General features: G+C 39.9%; 1 protein-coding gene across 1 annotated transcript in view; it reads right to left on the reverse strand.

The window, feature by feature from the left end:
• Nucleotides 1-15,464, reverse strand: part of ZBTB40 (zinc finger and BTB domain containing 40) — a 919,023-nt gene that overhangs the window by 211,519 nt on the left and 692,040 nt on the right. The window contains exon 14 of the mRNA XM_044060434.1: nucleotides 7,521-7,727. Coding sequence (XP_043916369.1) covers nucleotides 7,521-7,727 — 207 coding nt within the window. The remainder of the gene's footprint in view (nucleotides 1-7,520; nucleotides 7,728-15,464) is intronic.

Genomic DNA, 15,464 nt, shown 5'->3' on the forward strand with positions numbered 1-15,464 from the left:
CAAAAGTGTTTTGTCTTATAGATAGTCTCCATAATCTACACTATTTACCAAGTCTAATGGTCCTTCTCTTGCTCACCAGCACCATGTACAAGTAGATCCTGGAAGACCATCAAGCCACATTACAAACGTATTCCCCCCAACATGAAGCCAACATCTTTGAACCCACAAGAAGGTCAGTATACCATAGACTGGCCATTCATTTTGTGATAATAAATACTTTGATGGTGTTGAACTTGAAAGAAAAACAGCTGCAAGGATGGATCCACTGGCAAAGTTTCACACTGCCGTCCTTCTGCTGGTGAAGCCACTGGAGAGGGACATGATCTGTACTCAGAGTGAACTTCCTGCTTAGTAGATAACACTGCATGGATCTCAGGTTTCATTTTATTGCTAGGCTTTACCTTTCTATGGTGAAGTATCTGCTTTGTGCTTGTTCAGTTTCCTACCCAAATAGCAGCCTGTGTGCTTACCATTGCATTTCTTCTGCATAAGCACTGCTTCTAACAGGACCTCCTATGAATCTGTATAGTCTGTGAGGGAACTGAAGAAGTCAGAGGACACCAAGACTGGTAGTGCATAGAAGCTTAGTTTGAACCATTCAAAAGCTACATCAGTCTCAGGTGTCAAACTGATCTTTACCAGCATCTTTCCTTGGTCAGGTCATTTAGGAGACATACAACAGAGGAACATTCTGGTATAAACATCCTACAGTATCCAGCTAATCCACAGAAAGCAATTTTCTTATCTGCTATTTTGTTTAGGGTACTGGCCATTTTTTTGTCTTTTCTTTCTGTGGTGTAATTAACTACCTACTACCTACTACACAGCCTAAATACCCAACTTCAGTTATGCCAGCCTTACATCTGGTAGCATTAACTATAAGGCCAGATTGCATCACAGAATCTAATACTGGTTATACTTTAAGGATCTGGGAATTCTAGTCCTATGAGTAGATAATCATATACTCTAAGTTAGCTACCATGCAGGTCTGGCAGGGGTCTCAAAACTCTATCCATTAGTCTTTGGAAACTGGCTGGGGCACCATGTAGACCAAAGTGAAAGATTGTATATCAGAAAAAGAAAGAACTACTGTAGAAAAGGCAGAGTTTTCCGTGTTCTCCTTGGTTATTTCAGGTTAGGGCTAAGGTAAGAAATCTGGCTACACCCAGCCTTTCCACTAATTCATTTACCCAAGGCATTGGCAGCAATCAAACATGAATATGCTATTCAACTTAAAAAAATGTCAAAATTAGACAGTGCTATCCCACTTTGATACTAACACAGCAGAGACAGTCCATTCCCTGGTGGACTCCTCTATCTCTTAAGAGTTTCAGCATTTTTTACGTCCTCCCACACTGCCTGTTTTTGGTATCCTATAACGTTTAAAACTGACCTTCTCCCCTATAGCAATTTCTATGTGGTACATAAGACAGATTCAGTCAAGTAACTCTGAGAAAACATCTCTGAACCTCCTGTATTTGGGGACTTAGAGAGGGTATCATCCACTGCAATTTGGGAGTAGATTCCAGTCATTTCTCCCATTTCTTGATGGAGCCTTCAAGTTATGCACCAACTGTATTAACATAGGCTTCTCTTCAGGGTTTGAGTATGCTTAAATGATAAATTTATTCAAAACCCCTTTTCCCCATCTGCCTTATCCTTCAGTTAGTTCATTCAGTTTCTAATTAACTTCATTAGACCACTGACACTTGGCAAGGACTTTATTTTCTCTGGAGGAGACTAGAACCAAGACACAGTCTGCTACTTGGAACTCCCTGTTCCAAGCATTCTGGTAATATACCCCCCCCCCCTCACTGACTGGAGTGTGGTCTCTCCAGGTGCCCTCGAGCAATGGGTATTATGACTCTCATTCTCTGCTGTAAATGAAAAGTGATCAAGTACCGCTTTAAAAGGAGCTTTCTTTTTTCCTAATTTGCCTTAGTATTTGGGGGTCTACCATACTACAGTTTGAAGGAATTAAAGTCTCTTGAAGATTGAGGTACCACCCTCATACCTTCATGGAAATATTAATAATATAGAAGTTCAAAGCTTTCCCAACTGTCTCTACAACTTTCTTTAACATGGACTTCAAAGTTCTGTTGAACTCTTCAGCTAGACCATCAGTCTCGGGGTGGTAAACTGAAGTTCTAACATGTTTCACCTGATACTGTGCCAAAGGCATTACACAATCTTTAACATAAATTGAGTGCATTGCTCTGTCAAGAGCTCTTTGGGTGTACCAGCTTGCAAAGATAACAGTACTAGTTCCTTTGCAATACCTCTACAGTTAGCTTTCCTGATGGGTATGACCTCCCTGTAGCCACAAATTTTGTTAATCTTCCAATAACGTTACTGCTAGAATTAAGCCATAAAATATCCTGCATTTGCTTCAAAGTGAAACTCAGATATGAAATGAAATGGGAGAAATAATTCATGGTCTGTTTGCCTAAAGTACTGGTATCACATCTAGGATTAGTTTTTCTGCATTGTGCCCAATAATTGCTGGGACATGCTCCCTGTGACTCAGAGATGGATAATGAAGGTATCAGAGAATTAATTAATGAATGAAAAGATGGCTAAAGTATTAGATGTGTACTCATTTTTACCATCCATCTAGCCATCCATCCAATGTTAATGACTTACATCTGCTTCCTATAGCAAACTCATGGAATAGCCACTGACATTCACTGAGTTTACTAGGCAAGTAGAAGAAAGAAAGAGATTGCTGGGCCTTTCTTTCACATCATTTATCCAGTAATTTTGATTCATTATCAAATGTAAAATTGCCAGAGGAATATCCTTACTATTCTGATTAGACACTGAAAGAAAGTAGGATCTGCCTTATATGTGCTGCATAAATCACCTCTATAGGTACAGTTATATACCATGTCATACTTCGTGCTACTGGTGTTCATAAACCTTGACACTGACCACAATCCTTTAAGGCATCCTGAAAATTGTTATAAAGTTGTGGGACTGTTCGTTTTAAATCTGGGAGCCTCATCATTTTCTATACCTTTTTAGAGTGAAGGACCAATCCCCCAGAGGTCAGCTGAAAATTTCTTCAATTAGAAATGTAACCCTTTACAGTTGTTGATGGGTTACTCTCTGAATTTAATGCAATGGTTAGATGATTCTATTTTATCATTATTATAACATTGTTAAAATGATGACAATAAAACAAACATCATCCCATTTTCCCAGGGGCTGTTGAAAGTAAACTACTTTATTAGCACATCCAGATGTCCTAATACAAAGACTTAATTTCAGACCCCAAGAAGAACGAATGAAAACAAAATGAGATGAAATTCTGTTTATTAAAATGTCATCTCTGATCTCCCTCCATCACACAGTAAAAGGCCATGATTAGCCACTTCATACCTTGTACTATGTATCCTCAACAGTGAGATCAGTTATTTATAGTTAAATGGTCTGTCTTCCTATGAACATTTCTCCATATGTTTGCAAGGATGGTCTTATGTGATCAGGTGGCAATTTCATATCTCAGCCTAAAATCCATTTACTTTCTGAGTAATCAGTAACTCTGACCATATATTTCTGTGTTAAAAACAGTTTATTTCAGCAGTGCTTTAAAAGTCACTGCTCACAGTTAGGACAGAAGTCTTATTGTTTTATAAAAACATAAAATGCTATAGCACTGAGTAATAAGGTGGGGGAATAGGGTTCAATGTTATAGTACAGGGAAAAATACTGCAGATAAGGAAGGAATAAAACTCAACTGCAATGATTTAAGTGGACTCCCTGAAGTGGGGAAGGGTACTGGATTACTGAGTGTGGAATGAAGGATGTGTTCAGGGTATTTGAGCGGGGAGAGAACTAACTGCTACACTGGCAGTGTTCTGGGAAGAATGGTAGTCAAACACCAGTCAACATTATTCATCCTGTGTGGATAATTGTACCTTATTATAAAGTTGTGGCAGGCAATGCCAAAAGTTTGACAAAATATTATTAGGTTTATGCTCCCTATACAAAGAATACTGCATTTTAAGTGCTAGGGATTGCAACTGCTTTAAAAGCAGTATTCTGTGAAGTCTGGTATTTAATATCCACTCAGCTCTAATTTTTATTTAGTGTGAGAGTGTGTGTGTGTGTGTGTGTGTGTGTGTGTGTGTGTGTGTGTGTGTGTGTGCACACATGCATGTGTACTAGGGGTGCATGTGTACATGTGTCCAAGAAGTGTCATACAGGCTACTTCAACAGAATGACAAAATTATTAGGAATGAGTTCCCTTTTAAAAATAGATAGCCTGCATTCTGAGTGCTTGGGATGGGGAAGTGGTGTGTGCGTTAGTGATAGTGTTCTTTGAAGACTGGAAACAGCAGCTAGTCAGTTCTATTTATTTTTGTTGCGCATCTTCTGAGTAAACAGTACTTCTGTTTTCGCAAGTAGTTCCAGAAGTGCATCGGGGGGGCAATGAAGACTCCTACTGCCTGACAGCAATGTTTCACACAGTCAGTCCTTGGACATTTCTTTCATAAAAAAGAGGAGCTCTTCTGACATTTTTATCTACCATGGGAATACATAATACTATTTGCTAGTACGAACAGTAGTACAGGAAATTACATAAAAAGAATAAAAAAATTATTTGCAATTGTTTTACATTTGGGGTCCACAGGTAAGTCCATATGTGTGAGTATTTGACAACAGAATGTCAGTACAGTGCCATCATTATGTCCTATACTACATACCACTAGGTTAAGACTGACAAACCACTGGGAAGTAATCATCAGAAAATGAGGTGGCAGCTGTATTAGTGAGATAATAAATGCTTTATTTTCCACTTGCCTTATTATTTATTATGCTCAGTTAATGGATGAAGAATCAGACTTGTTCAGGAGATAAGGCTCTAAATGTCACAAAAATTACAGTAACCTCTGTTCTTGATAAAATATTTGTAGACATTGTTTCTTTAGAAGATACTTCTACTGAGTCATTATATGCACCATCTGATACTGACAAAGACCAGCTTGAATAGCATGTGCTAGGAAGGTCTCATAAGCATGTGCACAGTACAGTAAATATCTGTACAAGACAGTCTAGGGACTCTTGTGTTCCAGCGCAAACATTAGAAGCACTAATTACTCCTAACCTCCAAAATGTGGAAGGTAAAGTGAAGGAGACAGACAATTTCAAAGTAGGGTCAGCTTGGCTACACTGGCAGTTTTCATATAAAGGGTTGTCAGACTACATATTAACAGGGAATATGCACAAAACATTAGATGGTGTGATCCTGACAATTAGACAAAGTCCTCAGAGCTCACTTGAAACCATGACATTAACAGTGAACTTTCCGATTCTCAATCACCACTACAATGTTTCTGATGAGAATGATATGAATGGGAGTCAAGGCCTAATGCTCTAGGTGTGAGTGAGTTAAATCATTTTTTTTTTTGCAGAAATCAGGGGGCCACAGACTGAGAGAGAGGTACCACTAATATTAAAGATAATATTTTAACAGTTCTGTAAAGGCAATTTATGTAGTCTATGCAGGTCTACAGACACAATCTCCTCAAAGGTATAACAGGGTAAATGTTGCCCAGAAACCAGAAGATATAAAACAGAGAGAGAGAGAGAGTGCAAATAAAAGGAGCATACAAACAGCCTGACTAAAAAAGGGCAGGGAATGGCACATGTTGAAGTGCCTAAAGTGAATAAAAAGTCCTATAGTTCAGCAAATATTCGGGCAAAAAGGGTACACAAGTAGAGAAAAATAAACACGGACATACTCTGAAGAATAGTATAGATGTGGAGAAACAGACAACTTGTAGGCAATGTGGATGTTAAGTGCAAAAATGTTATGCAGTCCAGAGCAGTACAGACTTTTAAGAACCTAAAAAGAACATACAAGAGTGATAAGAGATGATTCAAGACAAGGACAAAAAGAAACAGGTATCCGTTAGCTAGGAACGTAAAGCTATCCCTTAGGTAGGGGATAAAAAAGAACAAATAAGTTAAATAATCCTTGTTTATTACTAAATTACTTGATTCTACACAACCACCATAGATTTCAGTAAGCATTTTATTTGTTTCTTCATGTAAATAAGGCAAACTGCCTGGTACTCAACCCAATACAATGAAACAGACTAAGACCAAGATGAATATTAGAAATCAGAGGATGGTAAATGGAACTATAAGAGCAGATAAAGGATAGAGTGACTGGGATGTCATAAAGATGTGCAAAACTCTTAATGATAAGATAAAAGGAATGGTATGCCTCTGAAGATGAATATTAATATGTATGTACATGGATGAGTGCTCCACCAGGGACAGAAGCGTTGATGAGGATTTTGTTGAAGACAGTGTCCATGCAAAACTGAATAAATGGATTCATGCTGAGTCACCAAAGGTAACTTCATCTAATGAAAACAAAGCAAAAACCACTCAGCAAAATTAAATTTGATGAACATTACAACAAATTCGTTTTTGCAGGGGGGGAACCCTCTGCCGCCCCTATGTGGGGGACACCCCCACACCCCAGATATGCCAACTCTGAGGTTGTACAATAGTAGGAAAAAAGCAAACTCCACTGTTAGTGAAAGTAGTTTCAGGGAACAGTACTCTCTTTTTGTGTTTGCCAAAACTACATTTGTTCACATGACACTTTCCTGAATAAACATGCATTAAGGATGCAGCAGACAGCAAAATTACACAATGTAAGGAGCAATATTTTAAACTGCAACACAAGAGTGGGAACCCAACAAAAAAATCAACTGGGTGGCTATAAGATAACCAGTTCTTTATATCACAGACAGATGTGGGGAAAATCTGCAGAATGCTGGAAAGTACAACACAAGGAACTGACACTGCTAATCATTAAGATCTCAGAATCATCATACATGTTGCATCCAATCATGGAAGCCATATCACTGTAATAACACATACAGGTAAAAGGCAAAATGACAAGCAAGATGGTCACAAACTGAGCTAAAATTCACACAAGGAGTGATAGAAGGGCCTAAATGCATTCGCTAGATGAGTAGTTGATATCAAAATCCTTTAAATGTCTAAACCTTCAAATCTTTCAAAGACTTAATGTTAATGAGATGCACCTGCTAGGGGAAAAATGTGTTTAGTGACAAGATAGCATGGTATTTAAATAAGAAGCAATGACAAGAAACACTTATTTTAAAAAAGGTAGCTTATGCATGAAAGAACTTTCCCCAACCAGAAGCAGTGGAAGAAAAAGAGTGGGGTTGGAATTAAAGACTGTGTGACACACTTTCAAAAAGCTCTCCAACTGGAAGGGAAATGGGTAAAAATGCAACATTATAATCGTATTTTCATGGAGAATTTTATAGAAAACCTATTTTGTAATATATGATGATTTAATGATAACAATAAACAGGTGCTTACAAAATAGGTGTATCACTTCAGTTTTAACCAGAAGTATATAAAACTAGACTTTAAACTGACAAATCTGGAAATCAGTTTGGTCAATAGCAGATAACACAAGCTGGCATACAGATAGAAAGAAAATTTTGCTGAGACATTCCACTTACCTTCAGAATGCTTCTTCTTGTTGTGATAAGCAAGGGCAGCAGCTTGTGTGAATGTCATGTCACAGTGCTTACAAAAGTAGGGTCTCTCGCCTGTGTGCAGCCTCATGTGATTCTTCAAGGTTGAGTTGGCGGCAAACTTAGCCCCACATTCTTGACAGAAAAAAGGCTTTTCATCAAAGTGCTCCGTCCGCTTATGATACTGCATACCTGAATGGAACCAGGGATTCAGAAACAAAAGATGTGTCAGAAACACGGTTATCTTACTCAGTCATAATACACCACTGTACTATTTGTTAATTCATTCCTCCATTATAACTCACTTCAAAAGCAGCCTTACAGAATAATACACCTTTCACAAAATCCTCAGTTTCGATGTGAAGGTGCCCTCTTTCAAGGCCATGGCAAGGAAAAACTGACAGTCTTCAAGTTTAACTGTTCCTACTAAATTAAAAAATCAGTGCAACTGGCAAGTAAGCCACTGAGAGACAGCAGCTTCAATAATTTATAGGTGTTCCCCACAAAATCCATAAAACACAAATAATAAACTAAGTATTTTCAGAATAAGAAAGAAATGAACTGCCAGGTGCTGACTGCTGAAGTCATGGTAGAAAAGACGGGAGAGAAACTAAACTATTTAACTTTTCAGAAATTAAGTTAGTCGGAACTAAAGTATAGAAAATACTTGCTTTTTTATCAAAACGTTTAGATCAAACTATAAACTCAGTTTGGTCTCAAAGGCGGAAAATGACAGTAATGTATTCTTTAATTACATCAGAAAATGAAAAGGAAAGATCTGGAGACGTAACATGCTATCAATAAACAATGAAGTCAACCCCCAGCCACAAGATAGAGAATGTGCTTGCAAAAAAAAAAAAAAACACTGTGTGGACTTCACAAGCAAAGAAGTATGTCAGAGTGCTACAAAGAAAAGGGGATATGTCCTGTATACAACTACATATATGATACTACTGCAAGTAAAATAAAAAAACTCAGGTGCCATGACACCAGAAAATAGACCTACAAACAAACAAGGAAAACCTCACTAAAACTAAACAGCATGTAGACACGTTCCCACATATACATAGGCTTCAGTGGTACTAATTTATAAGGGGGGATTACATCAGATCCAAACAATTTTAGATCTAAGAGCCTCACAAATATTTTGCATAAAATCATAGAAACATTCATAATGGATTTTATCCAGAATGACACAGGGGACGTACTTCTGCTCTGTACTGAACAGTTTTGAGTTTGTTTTGGAGATCTCTCCTTCTCTTATATCATTCTTTGCAGAGGTAAGAGCAGCATTTGGTTCAGGATTGGCAGTGCACACTGCTCATCTTTACTTTGCTTAAAACTCTTGACTCTATTTTACATAAGATAATAGCTAACAAATTAAAATATTAAATGTGTATCTCTTTATAATTCAATTAATTGTCCAATGGTGTTTAATCAGCAGAATGTAAAATTCAGGGATAGGTGGTTACTTGTCTACACCAACAAAGATTACCATACTAATGTGCTCCCAAAGGCTCTGTACTGAGGACACTTCTTTTTGAACAGTGTTTCTTAGAAATAAAAAAATAAATAAAAAGAGGAACACTGATGATTATAAGCTGCGTAACATGATTACTACAGTCAAATATGCTGAAGATCTCTAAGCTGATCTACAAAAAATACCGATCTGATGCAGCTTTTTTCAGAAAATGTCAAATTCACAAATTACTGAATGTCAGAATATCAAACTCTATTGCTCAAATGCAGTAACCCCCAAAACCACAAAACACCAACACTTAATACAATATATATTTATTTTATTTATTTAGTATGTGTTAAGTGGGAAGGCGGGATGGACAGCTGGCCCTTTTCAGCCATGACCCAGGCTCGAAACAACATTGAAAAAATAAATAAACAACAATAAATAGTAAATAATTATTTCACATGACAATATTAAGTCATCATTGAAGTGTAACAGTTTTAAGAGCTAAACATAAAACATTTCTGCGAAGAAATAAACATACTAATATTAGTAGAGTATAGCATGATTCTAATAAAAAGGAAAAGTATTACTATATCCTTTATATACTATTATTATGAAATACCCAAGCTCAAAAGATCATTAACAGACAAATAACAACAACAAAGAGTAAATAATGTAGCATTTCAAGTGACAAAATAAGTCAGCAATTACTAAACAGCTTTGGGGAACTAAATGCCAAATAATTCAATGCAGAAGTAAACACAGTGACACTAGTAAAGAATAGCAAGATTGAAAGGGGACGGCAGAGTGTTACTATATACATTATGCACAACAATTATGAAACAACAGCTGATGCACTAAAAGTTATTCTTAGGCACAATTGTAGACTACCATCTTATAGCATTATCAACCATTGTCTTGAAAGCATTTGCACATTACTTCTTTGCCAAGGTGGTTAGGTATTTTTTGCAACACGAGTAGTGAGGTGAGAGATCTCTGGGGTAAGGGGTTTTGAGTGGCTGGTCCAGACTGAGAGAATGTTTTGTCATTAATACAACCCTTATCAAACAAATACAAATATTACAAGCACACAAAGCATTTACACCCTTCATGTGTATGGGGGAAGAGCCCCCAGCATCCCCAAACATATATACCAACTTTATTGTCACACAAACACAAAGCACCTAGAAATTGCACTGGCAGTTACTTCCTGTGGAACACATTCACTAGTATTCTGTTCAATAACACAGCAATGTACAACCTTACCTGTAAACAAACAAAAAAATTCTCATAGGACAAAGTCATCAACACCATTCAGCTCACCATACTATCTGACTTCCTTACATTCAACCAGATGAGAATTCAGCTTTATATATATGTATATATATATATATATATATATATATATATATATATATAGTTTACACGCCCAAAAATGAGACCACAATAAATCATTTAAAAACTTTTCTCGCCTTTAATGTGACCTATAACCTGTACAATTCAATTGATAAACAAATCTGTTAGGGGAAAAATATGAAAAATAAAAAATGTATAATAAGCTGATTGCATAAGTGTGCACACCCTTAAACTAATACTTCTGTTGAAGCACCTTTTGATTTAATTACAGCATTCAGTCTTCTTAGGTAGGAGTCTACCAGCATAGCACATATTGACTTGGCAATATTTGTCCACTCTTACTTCCAAAAGCATTCCAAATCTGTCAGATTGAGAGGGCATCTCTTGTGCACAGCCCTCTTCAGGTCACCCCACAGATTTACTATTGGATTTAGGTCTAGGCTCTAGCTAGACCATTCCAAAATTAGAAGTTATGTACTTACCATAGCGTTCCATGTGAGTTGTTTATCTCGCCTTTATTCTCACTGATGGGTTCGCACGGCCGATAGCAAGCTCAAGGTTTACCAGTAGCTCGAGACCAAGCCCCTTAACCCACAATGCACTGCTGGAATTACCTCAGATCTTGTTTGCTGCGAATAACAGTATATACATATAAATATATACAAACATATACAAACCCTCTTAGATATATCTACGAAGAACTCTTCCCAAAGGGAAAGAAGAAATATTGAATAACCAGGATGGTACTAGCCTCTAAGTCAACAGTAAGCCAGGAGGGGAAAGGAGGGAGGGACGTGAGAATAAAGGCGAGATAAACAACTCACATGGAACGTTATGGTAAGTACTTAACTTCTATATGTGAAGTTGTTAAATCTCGCCGTTTATTCTCACGGATGGGTAGCGTCCCTAGCACCTTTACCCCTGGGTGGCTCATGGGAGTATGTTCTTCAGTATCGTAGAACCAAAGGAAGACCTGTCCCTTGAAGCCTTATCTACTTTGTAATGCGTGATAAAGGTATGAGGCTTAGACCAAGTGGCTGCAGCACAAATATTGTCAAGGGGTAATTTAGCTTGAAAAGCAGAAGAGGTAGAGACAGCTCTGGTAGAATGAGCTTTTGGTTTGTGCATTAAAGGCATGCTCGCATTTTCATAAACAAAGGATATACAATCAGATAACCATTAGATAAGGTTGTTTTAGCCACTGGATTCCCTTTTCTTGCTCCTGAGAAGGATACAAAAAGTTGGTCTGATTTCCTAATATACTTAGTTCTGTCAAGATAAAATCTGAGCTGTCTGTGAACATCAAGTTTGTGCAGCATATATTCCAATTTGCTAGAGTGGTTGGGGAAAAAGACTGGCAGTTCAATGACCTGATTGATATTTGACTCAGAACAGACTTTAGGTAAAAATGAGGGGGTTGTTCTGAGAGATACTCTATCCGCATGGAAAATCATGTAGGGTGGTCTGATAGATAATGCTTGATGTTCTGACACTCTGCGGGCAGACGTAATGGCTACAAGAAATATTGTTTTCCAAGATAAAAATTTTAGATCACAAGAAGATGCTGGTTCAAAAGGAGGAAGAATAATTTCAGACAGCATAAGGTTTAAATTCCAGGGAGAAAAGGGAGTTTTGATCGGAGGTCTCATATGAAGAATGCCTTTAAGGAAGGTTAATATTTGAGCCACCAAGACCAAGGTGAAAATTAGAGATAGCAGTTAAATGAACTCGAACTGTAGCAGCTGCTGCCCCTTCCTTAAAAATTTTTGTCAAAAATTCCAAAATCGAAGAAAGCGAAGCTCGGAAAGGGTCAATGTTCTGCACGTTGGCCCAAATTGAGAACCTTTTCCATTTACTGCCATATAATTTCCTGGTAGATGGCTCATGAGAAGACAAGAGAATTTGTCTTGTATCTTCTGAAATCGAACGAAGCCTGGCAATTAGGGGAAGTGGATTAGCCAAGCAGTCAGTTTCAGGGACTGCAGTGAAGGATGGAGGTCCCCTGACGGGTGTGTCAGAAGGTCCAGAACTGGGTCCAGGATCCATGGGCCTTCCAACAGGTGATGGTGGAGAAACGAAAACCAAATTTGTCGAAGCCAGTAGGGGGCTATGAGTATAACAGTCCTTCCCAGCGATTTTGCTTTCTGTAAAAATCTGGGTATTAATGGGAAGGGTGGAAATGCATAAAGGAGACCCGGGGGCCAATCTCAAAAAGTGCATCTCTTGGGGGATGACCGGGAAGTGCTATTAGGGCAAAGTAGCTTCTGCATTTTGAATTGATGTGGCTGGCAAAAAGGTCGCAGCAAGGCTGGCCCCATTTGCAGAATATCAATTCCGCAACTTGTTGTTTGAGAGACCACTCGTGAGGGAGTAATATTGCCCTGCTTAGCTTGTCCGCTATCACGTTGGATTTCTCCGGGATGTACGTTGCTAACAGAAAATGCTGGGATGACACAGCCCATTGCCAGACCCTGAGGGCTTCTTGACAAAGGGGGTAAGACTTGGTTCCGCCCTGCTTGTTCAAGTACCAGACTACTGACATGTTGTCGGTCTGAATTGCAATAGTCCCTAGAGGGAGAGAGTCCTGAAAGTACTGCAATGCCAAAAGTACTGCTCAAAACTCTAGAACATTGATGTACAGATGTGATTCTTGATTTGTCCATGTGCCTTGGGCAGTCTTTCCCTGAAAATACCCTCCCCCCACACCCTATCAGGGAAGAGTCCATGGTCACAGTGGCTACTGGGGGGGGGGGGGGCAAAGAGACATCAACCACCACCGAAGGTCTCTCCTGCAAGAATCCATGATAAGAATCATGTGGTGCATCGGTAGTTTCTGGTAAGACCACTGAGCAAAGAGGAGCCATTGAAGAATTTGCATATGCATCCTTGCAAGTGGTACAGCCAGGATTGCTGCCGCCATCAAACCTAGTACCTTCAATACCTCCGCTGCTGTAGCTTTGTTCTTTGACACCAGTGAGCTGACATTTTGGCAGAGAAGAGAGACACTTTTGATAGGGAGACGTAGAGTGGTAGTTGAGGTGTCTAACTCTGCTCCTATAAAAACGGTATGCTGCGATGGCGATAAGGCAGATTTTCGTAGTTGATTGTAATGCCTAACTGATGGCAGAGTGTCAGAGTGTACTATGTTGCCTGAGCCAATTGATGCCTGGTGGTAGCGGTGAGGAGCCAGTCATCTAGGTATGGAAACACCTGGACTCCTAGACATCGAGCTGTGACCACTGCCATGCATTTGGTGAACACTCTGGGGGCTGTTGTGAGACCAAACTGGTAATGATTGGCTCCCAGCCAGAAGCGCAGATGATCTCTGGAGTGTCTGTTCATCTTTATGTGATAGTACGAGTCCTGGAGATCTATAGAGCACATCCAATCGCCTTTCCCTAAGAAGGGAAGAATGGACTGAAGCGCGACCATTCGGAACTTCTCTTTCTTTACGAACTGGTTGAGTCTGCTGAGGTCCAAGATAGGTCTCCAGTCCCCTGTTTTCTTTGGTACCAAAAAGAATGTTGGGTAAGTTCCAAATCCAACTTGGTCTGCTGGGACTGGTTGGATGACTCTTTTTTCTAGCAATCTGCGGACCTCTACGATTGCTTGTTCCCTGAGATTGGGTAGAACATCTGGGATTCTCTTTATAGGAATGGGAGGGGAAAACAACGGTATGAAATATCCTCTGGAAATGATGCTTTGTACCCAAGTATCCGATGTTATGTTTAACCAGGCTTCTGGGTACAAAGTCAAGCGACCTCCGACTGCATCCAGAGCCAAACAGTTGAGCCCCCTTTCGGGGGTGCTGGTAGGACTGACCGGAGAACTCACCCCTGTCACCCTGTTGTTGCGGACCCCCTCTGCCACGGGGATGGCGTCTTCCGTTATAACCCCCTCCTCTGCCTCTAGAGGGGGTTTCTCCACGTGTGTCCTGAAAGGCTGCCTGAGCTTTTCGGAACTACATTTTCCTTCCTCTAGGGCCCTTGGGGTAGGGCTGAGTAGGGATCGAAAAAAGGACTCCAACGGCAGATAAATTGTTACCTTCCTGCTCACACCTGGTTAAAGTTTCCTTTAATTTGGGCCCAAACAGTGATGAGCCATCAAATGGGGTATTAATAAAGGAAGACTTAAAGGGTTCCGCAAAGGAACAGAGACACATCCAGGCTTGTCTTCAAAGAGCAATGCCCAAACTAGCAGCTCTATTCGAACCATCAGCTGCATAGGGTATCAGACGCATGGACGAGTTTACCACTGAGTTTAGGGTAGCGAGCTGGGCATTGACTTTGTCGGCCACTCCTGCATCTACCGTACCCTGGAGAGTATCTCTTAGCTCTTTCAGGTGGTCTCTCTGTAGTCTTGTAAAATGGGTTAAGAAGTTCAGTGATCGCAGAGAAAAAAATCGCTGAACTAAACATGCGCTTCCTATATCTATCCATAACCCTAGAATCTCTGTTAGGGGGATGGATAGAAGAGGATGTCTCAGATACTTCATTTTTGATGGCTGCAGCTACCACCATGGCATCAACAGGCACTCCCTTTGTCAAAAATGGCTTGTCCACTGGGGCAGATATGAATTTATTAGGGACAGGTTCCATGGCCTCCTGCGACTCCCACGCCTTACGAGAGATCAATTCCATGAGCTCGTCATAAGGCGGAGACACCCAAGAAGTGGAAGGTTGAGACCCAAAAGCCTTCAAGAGCATGGACTCATCCTCAGTAGGAGTGTTGGACTGCCAACCACCCCTCTGACTAAGGATCTCTAGTATCTCTGCAAAGGAGATATCCTCAGAGGGGGATCGAGGGTCCCATCTGACTCATCTAAGTCCATGTCAGACGTTAAAGACTCCTGTGGGGAGTCTAAGTGCCTCCTCTTGCACAGTCTCTTCCTGGGCACCTCCTCAGTGGGGGGATCTGGGGAGGTCTCAGAAGAGCAGGGGACGCCCTGTGTGGTACTTGAGGCTCGGGGTCTCTATGCTTAGAGGGACCGGTAGATGAAGAAGCAGACACAGGAGCTTGAGGGGAGAGGGAAAGCTGAACTGATGCTGACGTTGTCTTTGGAGACAAAAACTCTCCTCATAGCATCGAAGGCACCATGGCTCCGACGA

Source organism: Protopterus annectens, chromosome 2.part0 (genome assembly GCF_019279795.1).
Source record: "Protopterus annectens isolate FY-2018-M chromosome 2.part0, PAN1.0, whole genome shotgun sequence".
Lineage (NCBI taxonomy): Eukaryota > Metazoa > Chordata > Ceratodontiformes > Protopteridae > Protopterus > Protopterus annectens.